This window comes from Pelecanus crispus, chromosome 6 (assembly GCF_030463565.1).
Source record: "Pelecanus crispus isolate bPelCri1 chromosome 6, bPelCri1.pri, whole genome shotgun sequence".
Classification (NCBI taxonomy): domain Eukaryota; kingdom Metazoa; phylum Chordata; class Aves; order Pelecaniformes; family Pelecanidae; genus Pelecanus; species Pelecanus crispus.
The window spans coordinates 56810546-56834812 of NC_134648.1; the positions used below are offsets into that span (position 1 = coordinate 56810546).

A 24267-nucleotide genomic window follows, 5' to 3' on the forward strand; every position below is an offset into this window, starting at 1 on the left:
GCCTCAGTAATATCTGACACCAGATGTGGTCCTATTGGTTTAAGTGGAACTACACCTGGCGCAAGCAGCTTGGCATTGTTTAGGCACCTGAATAAGGATTTGGAAGCCTAATTCTGGGAATTTGTTTTCATAAATCTGAAAGTCTGACTTTCATAACTTTGAAATAATCTCTCTTTTCTTCCAGTGATGGTATTGTTATAGCCATGGAGGCCCAAGGAGGTAAGAGAGGCTGGGCTTTGTAGGGACAAGATCTTCTAGTGGAGCAACAGATAAAGTTGGTTTAGTAGTGTTGCCCCTCTCCCTATGTACCTCACTTGTCTCCTCCACATCACTTACTGTTCATGCTCATCTAGGGCTTTATTCTGTTCTGACACAAGCTTCATGACAGAGTAATGGTACTGGTTACAGTGCAGCTACGACAAATATACACCAAAAAAAAAAAAAAAAAAAAAAAAAAAGAGCTCAGAGTTGCTTTCACATCCCCAGTCCAGGAAATTCTCTCAAGCAGAATTTCACCTCCTTCTTATTGCAAAAGTAATACAACATGAACTGTATTTACTATGTGCAAATACAATTCTTACATCCTTTTTAAATAAACCTTCCCTTGAATTTTAAAGGAATCAGCATTTCTGGATTTTAGTCTATTAAAATGTTCTGAGCTTTGAATGTTCAGAAATCAAGTACTCAATAAGAAAGGTCCAAAAAATGAAAGCAAAAGTGTTAGCAAGATGGTGTCAACTTATCAGAAATAAGCAACCGGCACACTTAGCAGAAATCCATAAAGTAGAATAGAAACTAAAATAAAAATCTCAGTCAGTGAAGGAAATGTGATTGTTTTCCAAAATATGTTGACTCTTGACAATTTCTGAATTGTGATCACAGCAAGGATGCTAAGCTCCACCACAACCCCAGGATACCTTTGAGTTCCTCATTGATACTTGCTTCAGCACTATTCATTTTTCAGTGCTGGCTTTCATTTCTTGTTCTTCGTGGACCAAGCTCTGAGGTGAATCATATGGGTTTTCTCTTGGAAAACCTAACAACAGTCCTATGTTTAGCTCTCTGTCTCCTCCATTTTCTTCTCACTCATGCTTCAGAAACATATTTTTCTTAGATTAGTCATTGGAGGGTGCTTGACCAAGCCAGCAGCAATTCCTCCCCACCATGCACAATGTGCGCCCTTGCTATGCTGATGACGCTGCGTGCCATGCTGGGAAGCCGCTGCATGTCTGGTGTGCCTGGAGTCACTGTGTGTAATCATGCTGTAAGTATCGAATCAGTCTGTCCGGGAGAGGCAAGGTGTCAAGAAGTTTAATGCGGTTTCTTCCAACCAGGCTTCGTACCTTGATGCGGCAAAGATGGGAAAGAGGTCGTGGGGGCTCTGAAAGACAGGCAGGTCAGAAACATGAGCACAACAGGTTTAAACTTGAGAGGGACAGCTTGGCTTTGCCAGGATGGTGGCAAGAGGAAAATGGGAGAAGGAAGAATGAAAAAGGGGGGCTTTTCTCTAATGGAGGGATGATGCATCTGGCATTGGTGGCAGCTCATCTATTCTGAGGCATGGCATAAGGAAGGAAGTGGGGCTGGCAGATGGAGTGCTGTACCCCACCTCAGCCTTAGCAATGGGCTTTCTAGGAGGATTTAAACAAGCCACTTCACAGTACTCAGTCTTCCCACAGAAAATAAATATACTATGTACCAAATTTAGCTTGGTGCCAGAAAACTAATTCTGGTAATGTCTATGAAAGACTTGGGATCCTGAGAGAAAGGATGTTTAGGAGAGCAGAATATTAGTAAAGTCTTTAAAGGCCACTGGGGCCTGCTGGGCTGCTGTGGAGATAGTCAGGCTGCCCACCTGCCCAGATCTAACTGCACCCCAGGTGCAGACAAATGGGTCTTCCTGCACTGGCAATGCTCATTCCCAGTGGGTCAGATGCACAGCTGCTGTACATTTAACATCACAGAGTCAGTGACACCCCAGCAATTTCTAGTGCCTCATACCTGGTCCAAAATGTAATTCAGTCTCAGCAGGGAAAACCTATCAAGTTTAAGGGATGAATACTCAGAGGAGATGGTGACTGAGGTTTTGAGTCCGATAGTGGGACTATTTGTGCCAGAGTCTCTCCTGGTTGACCATACCTGCTTTTTCTTTAATTACAGCCCAGTCCTCATAGCTGTCGATATGCTCCTTGAGCCGGGAACAGAGCTGCACATTACCCACATAATCCAGGAGAACATCAATGATTGGCCCGGCCCAGCGACTCATCTCTGGAGTAGACACCATTTCACAAAACTTCAAGGAAAAACAGATTGACTACAGTCAGTGGGACATGAATACACCCGTGGAAACTGCAACAACAGCAACAGTCCCGACTGCGTTGGTGATCCCACCCTTCTACCAGCTGTGAGAGCAATTACCAGTTTCCCCTCAGAACTTCAATTAAAGCCTCTTTTGTTGCAACTGAGGGCAGAATCCCCTCTTTACAACCACAGGAGGACACAAACCCCTGGTGGAGTCCTAGCTCTGGAGCATGGGAAGGATGCTGAATTATTTACAGGGTCCAAAAGTCCTACTTCCACAGAAATGGGAGGGCAGAGGAGTGCTCACAGCTTTGTCCCAAACCAGTAAGGGAGCTGTTGAAAGATCCATGCAGCCCAGGGCACCATGACCCAGTGTGCTGGGTCCCTTTCCCTTCTTGGGAGGGGCTCTGTGGGAAAGCTGTGCACAAAGGAGGCTTAGGGAAAGAGAGAGATTCAGCAGAGCACTGCACCTCCTACTTCTGGTGAACCCACTGGTATCTGCAGCTTTTTGGGGACCAAACACCTCACTAGAAACAAGTCTGGGGAAATCTCTGCAGAGATGAGTCTCAGGCAGTTTTACTTGCCAATGGGAGAACTATCCTGGGCCTAATACAGAACAGAAGCATCTTCCTTACTCAGTCCTGGATCAGGCAAATCTTCTGTTGCCCCCAGTGTGAGCTGCAGAGTACTCAGAGCCATTGCATGGAGGGTTGCTTATGGAGATACTGAAGAACAGACTTAAGGACCTGACTTTAAGCAGTCTCATTTCAAAAAAGTAGTGACTTCTCTTCCTACTTTAATGTAAATATGTATATTATACCAGATAGCTTCATCTATCTGTTAGGGTGCTATATATGATGAAGATATCTGTGGACTTATCTGCATGTGAGCAGTCAGAAAATTTAAGATTAATTAAATCACACTGTGTGGATAAGAACTCAGGCACATGGCTGAACCCAATTTAATGATAGTGGCTTAAGCACCATCCATCAGCTTAGTCACTGAGACTGTCTGCAGGCACCCTCCAAGATGACCCCAAAGAGGAAAGAAAATGCACCAGCTTAAACCTCTTTCAGTTTAAGCTCCTGTAGCTAGATCACATTTGTTTATACGTTCATGAGCCCTAACTCAAAATGCATTAAACTCTTGCATGGATACTCTTATTCGGAAATAAAATTATATCAGCTCACCTAGGAAAGAACAAAGCTGCAGAAAATTATAAGGCCATTTTATTCAAGGTGAGAGCATTCACAGAGGTGTTTTCTACTCTTCTGACTTTTTTTTTCCGCTGAGAATCACCACGTAATGTTTCCCAGGAAAATTAGATACAGTAATGTTGGGAGTATCCCAGTGGGACAACCCCCAGTTTCCTACCTGGACCACTTATAGGAAGTTCAGTTTAGTGTATCTGGCTGTCATTCTCCAGTGCATATGCAACTGCCACCCAGTTACCCATAGGATGTGCAAAGTGGGGATCTGCACTACCGCCTCCAAGCAGTAACGCCACTTTGTCAGAGTTTAAATGAGGACACATGCGTAGGGCAATAAAATACTCGATCTTACGGCTTTCCTCTTCTTGTCTCCACCAAAGACCTTGCCTGCCTTTTTCTCTCTTCCCTATTCACAAGCTCAGCCTACAAAAATGTTTTCTGGAATAAAAATGTCCCAAAACATGTTTCAGGAAAAGAAGCACAGCGAAACAAAGCAAAACAATGCAAACCTGCAACTACAGCCCATGGGACTGACTCAGGGACAAACTGACTCTGGGCCTGGGACATACTTTGCCTGCAGTCTCGGTAGGCCCCTGAATGCCCTCTCGCGGCCGTACGATACTTCACTCCCCACATTCACGGTTTTGACACTGCAATTCTGGAAATGTGGAGTGAGGCAGCAACCATTTTTTTGCATTCTCTTTCTCCAGGACACATTAATTTAGTAGCAACAGTAATGATCTATAGTTACTCATTTTTCAAATCCACTTCCAGTAGCTCATAGTCTTTACTGTATAAAGACTAATCATTCAGATTTGTTATCCTTCCTAATCTTATACAAGAAAATAAAAAGTGCACATCTTTTGCGTGGAGAAGGCTATAGTTTCATAAGATCCTCAATACGTCAGAATACAAACCATATCGCAGCTACATCATGAAGCTGCACCATACAGGCCTTACTTTTATTAGGCAAATTCCCAGCAGTAAGAAGCAAATTTAAAGTAATATCAGAGGGAAGGGATTGCTTTTTCTCTGTATGCGTTTGTCCCTCACCGGTCGCTCTCTAGGCACAGATACAATTTTACACAGCTTTTGCTATCTCTGCCTCATGTGGTCTGACCTTTGAGGTGATGACTCTGTTTGTGAGTGACCTAATATTTTGTTAGGCACTAGAAGTAGTTTTAGGTGAGATCCAGAGGGAAATAATGTGCTTAAATAAGCAAAACCAGAACAGTTTTTGAGTGGCTAGAATATAATAGAGGGCTACCGACAAACCCTCTCTCCTTGCCTTGGAATTCCAGCCCTCTGTTCACTCTACATGCTACCATATCATGGTTCAAGAACTAGAGGTGATATATTTTATTAATTTTACTTTGACAAAAATGTGGTGTCCTGGAGCAATTTTACTGTGACAAACACTCTCAAGAAGACGACAGCTCTGTTTGGGATAAGAGATTATTTTGATGGTTTTTTACAAACCTTTTTCTAGGATTTCTTTTTTTTGTTTGTTTCCCAGACATGTTACTGGAGAGTAAAGTCTTTTGGAAGACAGGACTGATAACAAGGTCAAGATTTCCTAGGATCTTTTAATGGTTTCCTTTATTCTTTCCACCACCAAGCAGCATTTACAGGTGACCATCTCTTTGCGCTAAATGACACTTTCTTCTGAATCTCTCAAAGCTACTCCTAAACTAGACAGAAGCTGATTTATTTCTTCCTTGATTCTCTGCAAAATAGAAAGACTGTGGTGCTCAGATTTCTTTATTGTGTTGCATGTTGAAGCCCCTCTCCAGGGCTGCTTATCCAGTAGACTTGGAAATTGCAAGTATTTACATTCATTACTTTACCCTCATGAAGTGAAGCACGAGACAATTTTAATTTAACTGGGAGCTTAAATTCCCTATCAGACAAAACAAATCTTACAGGGCAAATAAAACAAGCAGGTTTATACTGCCCATATGCTACTGCCCATATGCTACCACCCATATGACACTGCCGGTCAGGAAAACATGCTTCACTCCTGGCACCTCAGGTTCAGAGGAAAAGCATATTTGTAGATCTGACTGCAAGGCTGTCAAGATGGCTATAATCCCCTGCAAATTCAAGCTAGGGCCACAGCGGTTGTTGCCTACCATCCTGCTCTCATTGAATATGGACTTGGAACATTCACAGACTCTTACTGAACTTTTTTTCCTGTAAATAAAGGCATCTTCTCTCATAGGAAAGTTGGGAGAAAAAAATACATTCAAGTTGTCAAGATACATGGGTAGGAGACATCCTCAGAGCTACTGTAGGTAGACTAGGCAGTGCTTACCTGTACTATGGTTGGCTCCTTGGGCAGCTGAGGATCATTAAGTCTGTCCCGTCTGTAATTTAATGCAGGATGTGGGCCGTTTCCATACCGACACTCAAAACAGGAACCTGCATCACAGCCCAAATCGAGGAGATACTTCAGCACGGAAAGGTACTTCATTGAAAACATGATGGTAGCTGGAAATGCGGTGGGATGGCTTGATATATAAGCATCGATGTTTGCTCCATGGTCAAGGAGCAGTTTCATGGTCTTCAGGCAGCCATGGCGGATGGAGATGAGTAATGGGTTGATGAGGTCAACATTGGGGTTGGCTCCAGCTTGCAGCAGGAGTTCTGTGGCATAGATGTTGTTGTTAAAAACAGCAAAATAGAGGGGGGTGGTGCGTCTGTCCTCGTAAAGGCAGGACCGTTCGTTGGAGAGGGTGGTGTTGACATCGTAGCCAGCATCAATCAGCTCTTCCAAGATGTCATCATTGTTGCGTTCGGCTGCTAAGTGCAGGGGGCTGATGCCGCTGCGCTTGACACGGGTGCGGCTGGTCACAGGGATCAGCATGGAGACAATCCTGCCAGGTGGAGAGTCAGTGAACATACCAGATCATGGGGAGCCAAAAACACAATTAGAAAAGGGGAGAAAAAGAAATAAAAATATTTCCAGGTTGGGTTCCAAGCTTTAGCCCAGGGAGAAAAAAGGTACAGCCAAGTCCTAAACCCCAGTAATCAGGGATTGCTATTGGATAGTGTGGTGTGGCCTTAAACACAGCAACATAAATCAAGCTGCTCTCGTTATATAATGTGAAATTCAAACAGTCACAAATCCATGATCATTTTTATGTTTCCATAGGTGTCATTGGAGCTACCTGACCAGCCCCATGGGTTAAACCCTCATTTCCTGCTCATAATGTTGGGTGGTTTAGCCAAGGCACTAGATTGATTCTGTAAATACAGACAAATCACCTTAAGCTACTTCCAGAAAGAGACTAGGGACCATCCAACCTGAGTCTGCCTACTGTCTCAGGAGATGCCCATGCTCCCTATATAATGCCTGTGGAGAGAGGGATATCTAAAAAGGGAATTTGTGGGACCCAGTAAGCCAAGCACACCTTCTCCTCCTCTTCTTCCTTCCATGTAGACTCCTCTATCTAGCAGTCAAAAGCCCTTCTAACACAAAAACATGCAAAGCTCAGTTTCCTACCATGTAGTGTGTCTCCTTTAAAATGCTGCATGTCTTCAGCTTGACTACAATGGCTAGTCCCAACACTGGGCCCCCAAACATATATTTACATAATGAACTAAGCCAAATATAAGTGCTAGTCTCAGGAAACCCTTTGTCTGTGATGCACTGAATGATCCTGTGAAGGACTGAGCCTCCAACGCTCCCAGGAGCTGAAATAAGAGTTGAAGATGCATAACACTTTACAGGATTATGTTCCTATTTACATGATGGACTGCTGATGTCTCCAAGTTACTTCTACCTCTCATTTTTAAACAAAAAAGCTTTTTAAATTATGTAAATATCTTGGGAAATTAAGTGCAGGGTTTTTTTCTCCAAGCAGCCTCACTAGTCTTCCAGCTCTGTGACGCTCACCAGGGAGCAGGAGGTTTGGGTGCTGGCGAGCTGGCAACTTCTCACCATTAGCAAATGTTCTGTAAGAGCCATAATAACAAAAAGGGCATAGAGCACTGTGAGGACACCATGCCAAGTGCCAGCATTAGTCATCCCATGATCAACTGTTTTGAAGATTTAAGGGTCTGTTTTGTTCTTTCCCTCCAGCATATGTTCTTCAGCCAGCTCTTCACATCTGAGTTAAAGAGGCACCATGTCATTTCTGTCTGCAAGGGGGACCTGAACCTCACCGCAGGGGTGCCACACTGAGGCTCTGCATCCAAATGCTGCAGGTCCCAGATCTCAGTACACTCCCTGTACCCCAGATTTATTTTGGGAGAAAAAGCAGGAAGCATCAAATTTGTGTTAGAGTTTAATTTTGTAGCTTGAACCTGTTTCTCTTCCTCATCCTCCAAAGTGGGTTGGTTCAGTAATATGATGCCTCCACCTCTGCAGTCTTTCCTGTCTATCTAGAGGGATAAGGCAGCTCAAGTGAAGGCAGCCAAGGCCAGACAAGTCAGACCGCATCCCACTTCTATCACAGGGCTGATCTTCATGTACAGTTTCAAAATAGTGCTGGGTTTCCCCTCATCCCTGACACCTGCTTCTGCAATTTCTATTTGTTAAAAATTATATGGAGGAGGCGGCAGACTATCCTTAGTATGAGTGTGCCAAGAGTTTATTGACTTGCATTAACTTAATAAATCTGCCCACACTTCACAAAGTCTTCCCTTCTCAGCATCTCAGTTCTGTGGGGGAAGGAGTTAAATGACTGCTTGTGATTGTCCTACAACTGATGAGATGACCCTTATGAATTTCAGGTCAGTATTGACAAGGTGTCATTTAAAATAAACAAACACCAAGCCATAGGAGTTGACAGTTGAGCCTTGGGACCACATTCTTGGCTTTTTGATGGTAGGGAGTCTTTGTGCTCTGGCAAAAAGTTGAAGCGTGGAATTCCTGCAGAATTACGTATTAAATTTGCAGGAATACAAAAAGAGGTCACCATGAAGGGTGTTATTTTACTGAATACCAAAGGAATTAAGAATGATCAGCCAATTGGGCTAAAGCTTTGTAATTCAGATAAATATTTATAAGAGAAAATATTTTTCTTTTTTCTTTCTTTTGCACTTAGTTTGCAGGAGTTGTGCACAAAAATTTGTGCTCAGTGTTTTACAAGTGAAGAAACTCAGAGTTTGGGCTGAATTCTGGTCTCATTTATCCTGCTGGTTGTTATAATAGATGTGAGGTCTGAATCAGGCCCTTTCTTTCATGACATGGGGATGGAGTCAGGTTGCAGAGTTTCCATGTAAATTTCTTTTCACGTTGGGGTGTGGAACTATAGAGGGGAGCAAAAGATTCAGAGAGCTGGTCCAGATTCTATATACAAATTGGATTCAGACCAACTTCCTGTACTTTTAGAAGAACTTTTTTGAAAGTGAGCAACTGGAACTGGGTTCTGTCTCTGGCACATTTCTCATCCAAAATATGTTTGTTTTCAAGAAAATGTCTTTGTAACTCAAACCCCAGAGAAAATTTTGAATCATGCCTGCATTAGTCTATGCAGGTTATTCATGTACACGCTGTAAGCCTATAAACCCATTACATAAATTCACGCTGGGTTGCCCTCTAGAATACACAGCTTGCACAAAGAATCAGGGCTACTCCAACTACACAAAATGAATATTCTCAGGTCTATCAAAGTGATTTGAGAAGCTTAACTGGGATTCCCAGGCAGACCTAAACACTAGGATAAAAGATGCTATGGGAAGGTGTAGTGCTGTCAAAAGTTTTCATTCCTCAGACACTGTGAAATAGATAAGAATCTGCTCTAGCAGTTGTCTGCAAAGATAGCTTACTATGCAGAAACAGCCTTTGCAGTTGGATAACACTGGGTGGGAGTGTCGATCTGCTTGGGGGTAGGAAGGCCCTGCAGAGGGACCTGGACAGGCTGGACCAATGGGCCGAGGCCAGCTGTATGAGGTTCAACAAGGCCAAGTGTCGGGTCCTGCACTTCGGGCACAACAACCCCATGCAATGCTACAGGCTTGGGGAAGAGTGGCTGGAAAGCTGCCTGGCCGAAAAGGACCTGGGGGTGTTGGTTGACAGCCAGCTGAATATGAGCCAGCAGTGTGCCCAGGTGGCCAAGAAGGCCAACAGCATCCTGGCTTGTATCAGGAATAGTGTGGCCAGCAGGAGCAGGGAGGTGATTGTCCCCCTGTACTCGGTGCTGGTGAGGCTGCACCTGGAATACTGTCCAGTTTTGGGCCCCTCAATACAAAAAAGACATTGAGGTGCTGGAGCATGTTCAGAGAAGGGCAACGAAGCTGGTGAAGGGTCTAGAGAGCAAGTCTTATGAGGAGCGGCTGAGGGAACTGGGATTGTTTAGTCTGGAGAAGAGGAGGCTGAGGGGAGACCTTATCGCTCTCTACAGCTACCTGGAATGAGGTTGTAGTGAGGCGGGTGTTGGTCTCTTCTCCCATGTAGTTAGCGATAGGACGAGAGGAAATGGGCTCAAGCTGTGCCACGGGAGGTTTAGATTGGATATTAGGAGAAATTTCTTCACGGAAAGGGTAGTCAAGCATTGGAACAGGCTGCCCAGGGAGGTGGTGGAGCCACCATCCCTGGAAGTGTTCAAAAAACGGGTAGACGTGGCACTTTGGGACATGGTTTAGTGGGCATGGTGGTGTTGGGTTGATGATTGGACTGATGATCTCAGAGGTCCTTTCCAATCTTAATGATTCCTAGTTTTTACTTCCATTATAAATAATCCAGCCACCAAGCCAGGAAACATGAAATTGCTACTCTGCCCTTAATTGGTTTAGTGGTGGACTTGGTAATGTTAGGCTAATGGTTGGACTGGATGATCTTAAAGGTCTTTTCCAACCTAAACAATTCTATGATTCTATGATTCTATATACTTTCTCCTTTGACTATTGCTGAAAGGATTTTGGTAGAAACTGTGATAGTCAGAAGAGTTCACTACAGTCACCAAAAGGGTCTGTCACTGCAAGATGTGACTGTGTTTTGCAAAAATAGCTGTGGGCCACTCACCCTTCTAGCAGCAAGGAGTTAAAGGCAGGAGCAAAAACTTGCACTAGGATCAGAAGTAAATGCTAAGGAGTTCAGGCTCAGAAGCATGCTGCAATGTCCCAGGTCTTGAAAGAGCTAGGTAAACACTATTTACATGACAGTGCAACAATCCCATCCCTAGACAGAATCTTCTAAATTGATATCCTTTATCACAGGCTGTAGAGTTTCTTCCCCTCCTATAAATGCCTGTACTTCACAGGACTGGTAAATCTACCCATTCCTGGTTATTTTTTCCATTAGTTACTTTTCTCACTGTTTAAAGAATGTGCTCAGCTCTATCCCAAACATTTCATTTCAGAAACAAATCACTGGATCCTTTTATGCATTTGTCCATTACGTTTAAGAGTCATTTAATCATTCACTAATAAAGTATATTTTCTAGACCATGAGTAATTCTTGTACTTCTTTTCTGAAGCCTTTCCAATTTCCTGAAAGGTTTCTGAAAGGGAGGATACCAGAACTGGACACCATATTCTAGCAACAATCTCACTAATGCCCTAGAGATTCACTTAACCACTTCCTTCTATCAGCATCTGAATTATTGCTAACAAAACCAGAGGTGAATGCGGCATGTTCTGCTTGTGCAGAAGAATCACAATGGGCTCATGTAGGAAAATGATTGCAAACTATGTTGCAATAGCTATTGAGGACTAACCCCCCACCCCACCCCCCGATGCTTTTTTATTCCATCTGAAGCATATTTTGTGGAGCTCAGTTTAATCCACTTCCAAGATACATGAAGTTATTTAGCTGTAATAGGTGACATCTTGGCAAAGCTAAAGGGATCTTGCACCCCACATTCCTGCTCACCCCATCCCAACCCGCAAACACACTCTTCAGTTTATAATTTCCAACCTGATCTCTGTCAAGTGGAAAGCCCAGTTCTCAACTGGCAGCTACCTTGCTCACAAGGCTCAGAATTAGATCTAGGACATTACATTCTCCTTTTCATAAGGACTTTTGATTCTTATCTGAAAGATGAAACTATGAAATGAACTAAAACTTACTCGCAAATCCCTTTTTTGGCTGCTATGTGAAGAGGTAACAGGCCATCCTTATTGGGTTTGTTAGCATCTGCTCCTTGGGATAAAAGAAACTCCACGACAGGGATGTGTCCATTTTTACAGGCTTCATAAAGAGCAGAGGCGTTATCACTGGCTTGAGTATTTATATCAGCACCTAGGAAGGAAAAAAAATCTTTGTAGCACCGAAAGGTTCAAATCAGATGGAAGCAACATACTTTGAATGAACACATAAGTCTCCATGACACTTGAAGCTACAAAAGGTGCAGGAAGAGGATGTGAATGAGGTCATATCAGAGCAAAAAGTAAAGGTGATACAGTCATATCAGTTATACACAGTTATGTCATAGACCTCCACTGGCTTTTACTATGATCTGAATTTTACGAGCGAGAGTTTAACACGGGTGGCAACCATTAGCTTCCAGCCCTGAATCCAGGCTCTATTCAGCTGTATCTCAAAGACAAGAACTTTAAAATGTGCTCTTCTTTATACAACATGGCCTTTTCTTTGAACACTATAATTCCATTAGTATTTATGTGTTTACACTATGTATATACACTGTTCTTGAGCAGGAGTTTGTACCAGATAATCTCAATAGGTGCTCTCCAAAATTCTATGATCATGTATTTATGATACCTATTTCTTTATATTTATACATATTATTTACACTCTACATAGTCATACTTTAAATACATTTATACTATATTTTAATTTTAGTACATATCCAGGCTAAAAAAGGACTCTCTAAAATGCCATCTGCATAGTACAGAGCAACAATTCTAATCAGCTTTTATCTGGGTATGCCTTAGTCAATGAATATTTCATTTCAAAACTCAGCACCTAAGGCCATATCTCTTCGTTTCACAAGGGTTCAAGTTAGGATCCAAATGGTAAGTTTTACCACAAAAAGATGAATATTATTAATGAGCTACTAGATTATTTGAGGCATTTTTTTCTAGTGTGTGCTTGGCCTAATAAACAATATGCAAGAATAAACCAAGACCCAATACGTTTTGGCCACAAACAATTTGGAATCTAGCTTTTTCTGTTCTAGATATTAAGGGCTGACAGCCTGGGTTTTGACTCTAATATGCTGTACCATGTTGTCCTCAGGAAGGTTGCTCGTATCCTAAATGGGAATGACAGTTCATTGGAGTTTTGCTTCTAAGCCCCAATAAAGAAGCCAATCAGTCTCCTGTTTGATCATGAAAACTCCCTGCCAAAGAGAACATTTTCCTGTGCTCTCACCCCAAACAGAAACATCTGTGTTGTGTTTGGCCCTTTGAAGATGTTGTAGCTGGAAACATCAGGAGAATGACAGTGACAAAACATAACACAGGACTATGTTCCTAATGAAAAAGAACTGAAAAAGAAACCCTATTTATGATGAACATTGCTCATCATAAACAATGCAGTGATATCATTCCTGGGATTCTCAGAGGAGCATTTCAGGGCTTGAAACAATTGGACAGTTTTATTGGATTTTCTCCTGTGTATTTTTCTCAAAATTGAACTTTAAGGAAATCCTAATATCTATCTAAGTTGAAATACAAATCACATTCTGGCTTAGTTTCTAAAATTGTAGGCAGTGTGATGGACTAGCCAGTAATATAAAACTGACTTGACAATGCTAGCTGGACAGCAGAACACATTTTTTGTCCCCCAATTCTCATATCTGTCTTAGCCATACTAAGAGCTTCAGAAGTTTTTCTTATCTTCATGGCTGTTTAGCTCTTGTTTCACAAGTGCAGGACCCAGTTCTTACCTACATTGAAGATATTAGCCCACAATGAAAATAAAATATGCCTCCAAGTAGTAGTAAAGTATGTTGTGCTTATTGTAAAGCTGTTTTGAATGAGTGGAGCAGTAAAAGTTAGGTTTAGCATAAACCAGAATCAAATCCACTCTGTTTATGTGCTTGAACGCATACACATGGGGGAGAGCGAGTCTGCTCCTCCTTGGTGTAAATCCATTAACTATACAATAGTACTTTATCTATTTTCAGTAGAATCCATCAGTGGAGGATAGCTAACCTTGCCCATCACTGCACATGTTCATGAGCAGATGGGGTTGGCTAGTGTTTAACTTCTGCCATCTATTACCATCTACAGTTGTCTTTTATGACTGATTGGATTTTAGGCTACATGTGTGCAGTAATATGGGTTTTGAAAGCTGTCAGGCAATGCAATTAGAGAGCACCATATTACTTCCCAAAGTTGGTGACCATGAATGAATGCTGAAGAAGTGCATGTGTCTAGACCATGCTCTCTGAAATACCCTACACAATTCAGCCATCTGGAGCATCAGGGCTTCAGTACCTCTGCAAACTAGGCCTTGACTTCAGTGACAGAAAAACTGAGCCAGGGAGAATTAACGGGAACTTTGAAATATTAAGAATGAAATGAGTAAAGGCGTGTAACTGCACAACTGTACTCACCACATTTTGCCAGGTATCTCAAAGCTTCCAGCTGCCCACTCTCAGCTGCCACAAATAAAGAAGTGATCCCATAGGCATTTGCAGACTCAATCTTGGCACCCCCTTTCACAAGGATATCAATAATCTCCAGGTCATTTCGGGAGACAGCCTCATGGAGAGCCGTCCATCCTCGATTGCAACGATGGTTGGTATCAGCATTGTACTGTACCAGGAGTCTTGCGGCCTCTGCATTCTTGCGCTCACAGGCTGTTTTGGAAAAAAGGAAAGCGATTAGAACAGGCTTTTGAAAAGATTCTGGGTGTTGTGGTATCCATTTCATGTAGCATAAGGCAATATAATACAACTAGACCATAGTGAGTAAGACCAAAGATCCATCTAGGTCAATGTGAGGGCCAAGGAGGTTGCCAAATGACACTGTCTGGGGCTCGTAAAGGATGTGGCAGTGAAGCCAATCTTCAGCCAGGATCTGGGGGAGGACTGAGTGTTCCGTGCAGGACTTGTGCCAAGCCTGGTACTGAGGGCAATCCAGCCCAGCACATTTGTACCAACTGGACACCACAGTGACACAGGGAGGTGAAAAGGTGTGGGTGGTAATTTATGAAGAACAAACATGTTACAGAAATCACATGACCTGAACACTTTCTTTCCAAATTCTGTGCAAACTGACTCTGTATCTTACTGCCCTGGACTGCAAATAAAGCTCTATATAGACAAGGAAAAAAAAAAACCCAAAACCAAACTCAAACCAACAGTAGCCAGAAAAGGATCCTTAGAAAATAATAATGCTGTGAGTCAGTAGCACTCTCTTGGCCTACAACAATGTATAGTTCAGCTAAAGGTATCTTCTTGATAATTAATAGTATTTTATTGATTTTTATTTTACCAATTTGTTCCATTGCTTTTTGAATCCCAAATCACGAGGCTTACTACACACTTCTACTGTGGGACCCCAAACCAAAGGTACCTAAAATAAGCAGACACTTTTACAACCCCCAATTAGCATTTGTTGCACAATGTGCAGAAAGAAAGGCCAGCACATTCCATAGCAATTGTTTTTTTCTTTGAAATAATAGTGTCTTTTTCTCACAGAGGTCCTGCCTTTTGGTTTTGATTCTTCCCTTGGGACATTGCCATGGCTTCCTCTCCCATACACAGGTGTCACTCACGTGTACTGAAAGCAACTATCTTATTAGGTGCTGCTGTAATTACCTATGCAGAGCTCTGAAGAGCTGAATGTGCTTCCATACTAGGGATGACTGATTTGCTATGACAATTTTTTCACTCCTTTTTTGCTGGAGGATAGACCAGAATATTTTTGCATCAACACTACCACATACTTAATAACAAGTTTTCTCTGCCTAAAAGGTGCTTTCATATTATTGTTTTTATTACTGTTATTATTATTACTATGAGTACTACTAGTACCACTATCGTGTGTTTAATGCACAGTTGAACAGCTTTTATTTAGCTGACTATAAGCCAGAATTTTAAAACTAAGGCATTTTAAACTGAGTGGCTCTAATGTCAGGCATCCAAAGTTGGAGGCAAGGTTACTGTTGAAACCGGTAATATATGCTTTTTAATGTTTCAGAGCACTAAAAATAGTCATGGCAGGAGCAGTCAATAAAAGGGGAAGGGACACAAAGGTGTGAGAGATCATCTCCTCTGAATCTCTGTGATATCATGAATGTAATGCTGTTCTACTGAAGAAAGCGTTCTCTCTGACCAGCATCAAAGTTATATGTCCATGTTAAACACTTTATCTACCTCACTGAATCATTTATAACTTTATGCATCTCCCACAGGACACAGCCTGGCCTGGCCCACACAGTATATTGATCACTGGCATGTCTACAGCTACTGTACTCCCACCTCTAACAGCTACTTAGGTCCTCCTGTTTTAGAAAAGCATACATATTCCTGTACTGTCCAGCTTTCTACTTTCCGTAAGTTTGGGACATTGTGCAGGCACCCTGTGCTTAGGGTCCTGCTAAGCGTCACACCTCAGCACCACGCTGCAGCCTGCAGCCCGCAGGGCAGCCACTAATCCTGTCTCTGGTATGGATGAGAAGAGAGGCCGTGGCATGGCAGGTCAGACAGAGGAGATACAGGACTACTGGAGGAAGGTGCAAAATGGGAGCTAATTGCTGCGTTTCGGCCCCATATCACAAGAGCACCTGTGGCTCCGCCTTGGTGGTGTCAGAAGAGCTCAGCACCCCTGGAAACACAGCCACTCACCTTTGTAGAGCGGTGTTTCTCTGGCCTTGTTGGAGATGTCGGGCTCGGCCCCAGCCTGCAGCAGGGTGAGCAGGCAGTCCAGGTTGCCCCGGCTGGTGGCCAGGTAGAGAGCTGTCTCCTCATTGAGTGTGCGCTGGTCGATTGTGCCGGGGTACGCTGTGAATAAATGGCGAGCCCAAAGTCTTTATGGCATGTAGTAAATACACAAGTATCTGCAGCACCATCACCTTTAAAAATCCTTGGAGCTTTAGGTGAGTTTTTGTTGTTTATTTCTTTTCTTTTCCTTTTCCATGAGCAAAGGAAGTTAAGAATATACTATAAAGTTACTATAACTCAGATTAAGTATCTAAATCAGTCACCAGCTTAGATTAAAATCTTCGGCTATCGCCACTAGTGATGTGGAAAGCTGCTGAGTAACTGCTCTTAGTAGCAGTTTGAAAACAAACTCCAGTAGTTAACCACCTTCAAGCACCAGCAAAGAGGTGCTGGGCTGGATCTCCAGCTAGTGGGACCTGGGGTAATTGCTGTCAGCTGTGGCAGCCAAGCAGTTCACAACAGCTGAGAGCTCAGCTACAAGGCTTTACTGTGAGAAATCCAGGGCTTGGCAAGATCTCTCCAGATATAATTTTCTCCTGAAGACCCTAACTTTTAGAGGCTTCAGTCTGGAAACCTATTCTCAAAGAGAAGGTGAAATTAATATACACTCAGAGAGGCTGGGAAAAAAACTTCACACACAGTCCCAGGCAAGGATCAGGCTGCTGCTAATTCTGCTTTTTAGTTTATTCATATTCTTCTTCTCCCTTTTGTAATGAATTAGTTTTAACTTCACTGACCTTTTTGCAACAGGCTCAGGCAACCCACTTGGCCATAGTACGCAGCTTCATGGAGGGGTATCCAGCCGTCCTTATTAGGTTCAGAAAGGTCTTTTCCTGATTTCATCATATTAGATACTGCTTTTTCATCTCCATCCTTGATTGCTGCTACTACAGGGTCAAGTTCTCTTTAAAACAAGATTAAAACCTGATTACTGCTTCCTTCACTACTGAGAAGCTTTTTGCAGCAACATCACTGTATTATTTGGCCAAAGTAGCGAATCCCTACAGCCTATATAATAAGTATTCCTGGCCCTAAGGTGTCTTGCTACAGGGCCTGTGGAGGTAAAATTTGTGTGCTCTGATTTGGCTATTCACAACAGAAGAATCACTGACCAAAGGTGCTGCTCTCTTTCCTCGGAGTGTAAGGAAAGTGTAGGTGTGACTTGCCTCTGACAAAAACATTTATATGTTAGATATCTGGAGTTGGGGGAGACTAGCTCTACCTGTGTTCTGTACAATGCCATTAGCATCCATGGTTGTGATAATTACATCACCCTCCCATGTGGCAAGGTGTTTCCATATGAGATCGCCTAAGCAAGATCAGCTTTGAAGAGAATTGCCTCTGTTCATTCCTGAAGAAAATTTTAACTTTGATTTGCAGGTGGCTTAGCCCTAAAGCAGAAATTCTCCATAAATCTTATTCTTGTATTTTAAAGATACTTCCTATTTCTCTTACACAAGCCTGTTTTCAGAAGTTAGCTGGACCAGCTATGAAGAAGGGAGAGCTCTAGTTAAATCATGTGAACGTTACAGTGGTGGTCTGGGCCCTAGTTTCTTTAGCCAGGGAGGATTAAAAAGAAAAAATCCACCTACCCAAATGAAATTCTGATCTGCCCTTCATGACCATGCCCCAGAGATACCCAGCTGTTACTTCAACATTGAGTACTCAAATTTTCAGAAATGATAACTACTTCGCACATTATAGACCTTCAAAAGTGTGTCTTTGGTGTCCCAGTAAGACATGTTTGGTGCTGGACACTTCTGAAAATCTGGTCTTTAGAAGCCTGCTGGGGAGCAGACCCTTTAGCTTCATCAACAAGTCCACTCTTGCAAACCTCTTAGCCAAGTTAGCAGTTCCCCAAGTAACTGCAAGAGTCAGGGGCCTCTGGAACACCAACTTGGACCTTGTGGTGAGCTGTGAAGTGGTTTGTGTTACGGTCCATTTGAACCCAGCAAACCACTGTCAGGCTCCACAGGGCCGAGTAACCTCTAGGCACAGGGAGTAAAAGGAATGAAAAAATATTTGGAAGGGAAGGAATATTTTAAAGCCTCTTTGGAGTAGAAAGGCATTGAAATGTGTAGAATCACTGAAAAGTGTTAAAGTAGTATTTCAGTGTTTAGCAGCAAAACCAAAAATGATGTGAAGTCATCTTTTTTGATGCTACCTAAATCTGAAGCTTTCAAGAAGCAGCTCATTGTGAAAATCTACAAAAAGCATGACGTGTGCTCCATGCCACCCAGAAGTGAGACACAATGAGCAGCCTACAAGTGAGCTTTTGCTCTGACAAGCCTTCCCTTTGCCAAGCATGCATTCTGTACAGTCCGGGCAGCAACCCATTTCTCCAAGCTCTGTAAGAGCGACTACAGAGCAGGGCTGACCTGGGCACACCAGTCCTTCTGCAGAGCAACAGTGAGAGCAGCTGCAGGACTCCCTGCTCTGCGGGACTCACAATGCTGCCTGACAGTCACCGTACCACTGATCAGCAGCGCCTGTAGCAGGGCCTGCCTCCCTCCTTCCACCCCTGCTGAGGCTGCCGACAGCACAGCAGAGGCAGGGAGCTGGTACCCTGCAGCCAGTGCGGGCAGTGGCTCTGTGCACGGTGGTGTGCTGTGCCTTCCAGCACCAGCACCTGGCCCTGCTTCTGCTGAGCTGTGCTGGGAGAAGGCAGCCACCAAATGGTTAAGCTCCAGGACAGCGAACACTGCCAAGGAAGAAGCATTTTTCCAGTTCTAATGGGGACTTGCAATAAATGGATGTGGGCTATATTTTCAGAGACAGAGAACAAGAGGATGTTGAAAACATAGGTGAGTGTGTGGTCTGAACTAACTGTAAAGAGAAAATCTCGCAGCCTTGAAGGTGGAGAGACTGGGGAGGGAAGTGCATGTCTCAGAGACCATTAGCATCGCCAGGGCAGGAATACAGCATGTGATGAAGGTCATGCAGGGCAGTGATGATGGGAACAACCAGAAACTCTGGTTATGACAGAAGGTCTAAAATGCCACAAGAGAGTGAGATCAGAGACAGAAAAATATGGGCAGCTCAGCACAAGAGTTTTCACAAAGCAGATCATTGGTACAACCTCTGCATTTAGTGCAGGTTACAGGAGCAGCACTGGATTTCATTGCCTTGCAGGGGCTGGGCAGACCAACAGCCTGAAACTCACACAGGCGCCATTAATTTCATCTTGCCCGGAGGTACCCAATCCGTGCCATAAACACTGATGTTAGCACTGAAAGAAAAGTCACCAAGCTGCTTCTCTGAGGATAAACTCAGGGCCTGGAGCGGAAGCAGGTGAAGACAACACGGGTGCCAAGGAATAGGAAAACACGCCATTTCCCAGGTGAAAAAGTACTTAGTGCCACTTGCTCCCTCTCTATAGCTGGAAGCAGTGATCTCAAGACAGCAGAGTCACAAAAATAGCAACACTGGAATGGGGGGAGACATGGGACACAAAGCCAGGCGTTTTGCAGCTAGAGCAGGCGACTGCCTTCCTGGCCGCAGCCCACCCAGGAGGAACTGACTGACCTTCTGTTAACTGCCGGGCTGAGGTCCCAGGGACACTGCTGTATCTTCATACTATTTAGAGTTCCCTGGGGACTAAAACTAAAATTGCTGGTTTTGTGTAGATAATGCATTCTTATACAGGCGTTTGAAATTGAGCATTTTGTTGAAGTCAGTTAACAGCGACAATTGGCACGTTTGGCTGGGAGAGGAGGAGGAGGTGGGGGATCTTTGTCTTTAAAAGCCTCTGGCACAAGGCTGCTGAAGCCATCTGTTGCTCTGTGCAAAGGTTCATGTTACACACGCAGGGCTGCTCACTGCGACCTCGGGATTCAGGCACACGATAGTTACCAGCGCTTAATGAGTTACTGCATGCTAGGTGGGCCATGGCAGGAGGCTGTGCGTGGGGCTGGCACACAGCAAATGCAAGGTGAATCATGTTAGCTGAGACCTCAGTGAAAGCAGAGGGTACTTTGGATCTGTGGTTGGGTTAAAAATGTGTGAAGAATCAGTTACTATTCTGCTTAAGCCCTCAGATGTTGAATGAAGCAAACTTCTGTCGGGCTCCTTGACCTTAAATGATTCCTGAGTAAGATGAGGGGGTTTGCTGGACCAGGCTGTAGGTGCTTTAGCCAAGCAAATTCCAGATCAGCACAGAAAGTTTAATGAATCTCCATGTGAAATCCTTGTTTTCTGCCTGGCTCATAGTTGGCTGTTACAAAAAACCCAACACATTCTGTTGCTTGGATTTCATCAGATAGAAAAAACAAGTATTAGAACTATAGAGGAAGCCTGAAGTTCTGATGAAATCTTAACCTTATAGACGAGTCAAAAGAATTACTGCATTTCAAAGGCCAGTAGCCAAGATAATAAATACTCATTGCAGAAGAGATGTATGGTGGGGTCAATTCTGAGTGCTGCGTAAGAGGTTCAGTAGAGCACAGAAGGGTTCAGGAAGCTCGCTCTTTTCCCGGCAGCCTGGTGAGATGCAGGCAGCATGAAAGAACATCTCCTCAGGTGAAGCCAACTACCACCCCTGCCTGGCTCTGACACCACGGCTGTAAAACAGTCTTGCTCTCATGCTTTCCTGTGGCTTCCCAGCCACATTTCTGTTCTCACCTAGCAGCAGAGCTTTACCCCAGCCTTATTCCAGTCTGCCTGTGGACTGAACTCTATTAAGCTTCATGATGCAGAAGAAAAGCCTGCCCTCCAGTCATCGCACCCAGAGAAGGAGAGGCATGCAAGGTGTGCAGAGTACTTGATGAGAGGATATGATTTCAGTGTGGCCAAGGGGAGCTGGCAGGTGACAGAGATGAGGGAGGCTTCATGTTTCAGCAGAAAGAGGTTTTCACATATGTCAGAGAGGGCAATGTCAGCAGAGAGCCTGGGACAGAGCCCAGATCAGCCAGGGTGCAAGGTGAGGTGGGGGGAGAATGTAGAGCTGGGTGAGAGATGAAAGGAATAAGAGTGGTGGAGGGGTAGTCACTGCAACTGTGCATCCAGGGAAGGACCTGGATAAAACAAAGTGGATAAAACAAAGTGGATTTGAACTGGGCAGACAAAAAAGGCAGGGAAGAGTTTTCTGCAGGACACAGAAGTGCTGCCTACAACACTTTCCTGTCTTCATCTGATAGCTAAAGGCAGGTGCCTGCATCTACTCTGCCCCCCAGAGAGCTGTAATAAACCCATCATGGTCCAGACACTTCCACTACACGCACAGGGGCAGAGCTTGGGCCACCCCCTTGCCTGTCCGCTTTCCTCATCCATGACTGTGTTCACCTAAGCTTATTTAGAGTCTCTGCCAACAGCAAAACATGGCCAGGAGGATCAAAGTCAGTCAAGCTGGTTTCCTCCTTGGGCAGGCAAGATGTGTAGCCCTCCTCAGTGTGGCAGGACCGTGCAGTTATTGCTGGGAACAGGCACGGCATCTTGGGATCATTTATAAAATATTTCCTTTGAACAACTGGACTTTCTCACCCTGTTTACATACTGTGATAAAATGTTTGTTTTCCCCACTCTTTCCCACTGTTGAACCATGAACTTAATACCAGTGCAGTTACTATCAGTACCTGCCTGCCTCATCTAATGTGTTGATGTGGGAGCCAGCCTATATAAATAAACCACAACGCAGGCATCCCTTGCCTGCTGTCCTTGTCACCTCAGAGCTACCAAACGACCCAGACTCCCCAGGACACATGCACTGGAGGGGTGGAGAGGGATGAAGGGGGAGAAGAGAATAAGGGAGGTTTGAGATGGGTCACCCGCAAGACCCTGGGCATGGTCCGGGGCAGCTGGAAGGTCGCAAGGAAGAGTGGGAAGGCGGCGAGGGTGCGGTGCAGGTATCAGCAAGACCCCTCTAAGCAGTTCATGAGCTCCTCCAGACGAACACCACCATTTCCCCCCACTAGACCCTATCACTGCCCAGAAGAGCTGGCTTAGCGGGAGAGTGGGTAGCAAGACTTGTTTAGACCGCGGGGGAAAGCGGGAGAGGGAGGCACTTACACAGGCTGGGATGTGCTGAACAGGCTGCCGTCGTACCTTCGCCTGACCCCCCAGGCTGCCCCTGAGCTGGACGGCTGAGCACGGCCTCTCGGCTGGGCCGCCAATCTGGAGTGGCGATGACATGAATGAAATAAAGAGAAGTACTCCGAATAGGAGAAACAGGTCATGTTGAGGCAGAAACAGAGACACACATCCACAGAGACGGAGCGAGAAAGCCTGCCGGTCGGGGCTTTGAATAAAAGCAGATGGCCACGGCTTGCTCTGCACTGGATTCAGCTGCTCGCTCAGCTCGAGATTATTTTTGGCCCTCTGAGGAAGTGTCAGGGGATTCAAATGACCATATAAGACAACAGTGAGGTTAACCCTACCACCACCACACAGGAAGCAGGCACGAGGCGAGGTGACATTCATCACCTCTGAAGTGTCACGCAAGCAGGTCGGAGGTGGGGGCAGAGGAGGACCCAGGGCCCCCGGGTGCTGGCTCTGTTTCCAGCTCAGCTCTCCCAGGTGGCAGAAGAGTTCGGCAATGCTACGGATCTGGAGCTACAAGCTGCAAAGGTTTTCCCTCCAGTGGGAGGTCAAAAGCTGCTGGGCTGAGGCAAAGGCAGGACAGGTTAACGCACAGAACTGCAGATGCTGCCTTTTGCCAAAATAGCAGGTGTTGAAGGACCCCCAAGGAGGACAGGATGAAATGGCCAGGGAAGCCCTTATTCTCCCCTGCATCGGGTCCCTGCAGCAGAGCTGACAGTACAAGCGCACAGTAATGACACTGAGAAGCCACGACCTTTGACGGGAGCAGAACTGCCTGCTGTACACCATCCTGATTCCGCAGCTATGAAACACACTTACTGCTAATCAGATTGTCCCCATTTTCCCAGCCTTGGAAACCAAACAATCACAGGTGGTAATGAGTGAGGCACCAGAGGACAGTGGAGTTATGAGAAAGAAGGAGGAACAAAGCTTCAGTTACTCCCAGCTTATTAAAAAAAAAAATTAGTGTAAAAGGATATTTTTCCTTGGTTTGGGGTGACTTTGTAGCCTCTTCCCTCCCTCCTTGAGAAATCTGCCTTTTAAAAAATGAAAGGAGAACACGTCTGCGTTTGAAACTGTTAGCAGGTCTCTGTAACCCACAGCCCAGCATCGCGGGGGGGGACGCTGCCACGCTTCGGTGTCTGGAGCCGCTCTTGGCTGAGAGTGGTGTGCTCCAGGTCAGACTCTGATCTGAAGTAACTACGTCCTCTGAAGACTGCAGCATCTAAAAGGTAGCCAGTTCACGCCGGCTTATATACCTATTTTCAGCCTGTCTTCTACGTTTTCCCATAACAAATGCTGTGCTCCCTGTCTGGCAGAACCTAAGCTCTGCGCACCGTGTGTGCCAGTGGGGTGAAAGGAGCCACTGGCTTCCGCAGGGCTTCTGTCGTTCAGGAAAGCTTGTAGCAGTGCCCCTTTTCTTATTTTATCTGTTGCTTAAAACAGACAACATCAAGCAAATTCTCATTTTGCTGTGAGGGCATAAATGACCTCATGGGATTTACAGCAGACTCTGGCTTTGAAACTAATGACAGACTCGCAGAGCAGCCGCTCGGCAAAGCTAATTAGAAAGCACGTGTTCAGACAGGGGAAGCTGCTTTGCTCTTCCCAGGCAGGGTGTTTTTTGGGACGGCGCAGCTCAGGCAGGCACTTACTCACCTTTGCCACGGGTAGATGCGGTAGGGCGGGTTGTGGCTGCCGGGGCGGCTGGGGGCGGCCGCCTCGCTGGGACCAGCCACCATCGACTTCTGGTGGCTCTGGGCAGCTGGCTGACCCGTGGGGTCCTCTTCCAAGCTCTGCTGGATGGCCATCTTTACAAGCTCGTCTTCGCTCAAGCTACTGTACAGACTGTATTCCTCACAGCCTATCGTTTGTCTTTGAGTATTTGCTGCTGTTGTAGCCATTTTTTATTTTTTTTT

At 44.7% G+C, this 24267-nt stretch overlaps 1 protein-coding gene across 1 annotated transcript; it reads right to left on the bottom strand.

The window, feature by feature from the left end:
* Positions 1-1244: 1244 nt before the first annotated feature.
* ASB2 (ankyrin repeat and SOCS box containing 2) lies at positions 1245-24267 on the bottom strand. The gene is made up of 9 exons (XM_075713009.1): positions 24008-24267; positions 22319-22423; positions 17053-17219; positions 16220-16375; positions 13982-14227; positions 11529-11700; positions 5827-6388; positions 2140-2293; positions 1245-1381 (listed from the first exon to the last, which is right to left on the bottom strand). The coding sequence occupies exons 1-9, from the start codon at positions 24250-24252 to the stop codon at positions 1245-1247; spliced, it is 1944 nt and encodes a 647-aa protein (XP_075569124.1). The 5' UTR covers positions 24253-24267.

Coding starts and splice junctions, on each gene's coding strand:
- ASB2 (XM_075713009.1), bottom strand. CDS start 24,252: ATGGCTACAACAGCAGCAAATACTCAAAGACAAACGATAGGCTGTGAG. Junction 11,701..13,981: donor GAGATACCTGGCAAAATGTG/GTGAGTACAGTT, acceptor TTTCCTTCCTAG/GTGCTGATATAAATACTCAA. Junction 2,294..5,826: donor AGGAGCCAACCATAGTACAG/GTAAGCACTGCC, acceptor TTTTCCTTGAAG/TTTTGTGAAATGGTGTCTAC.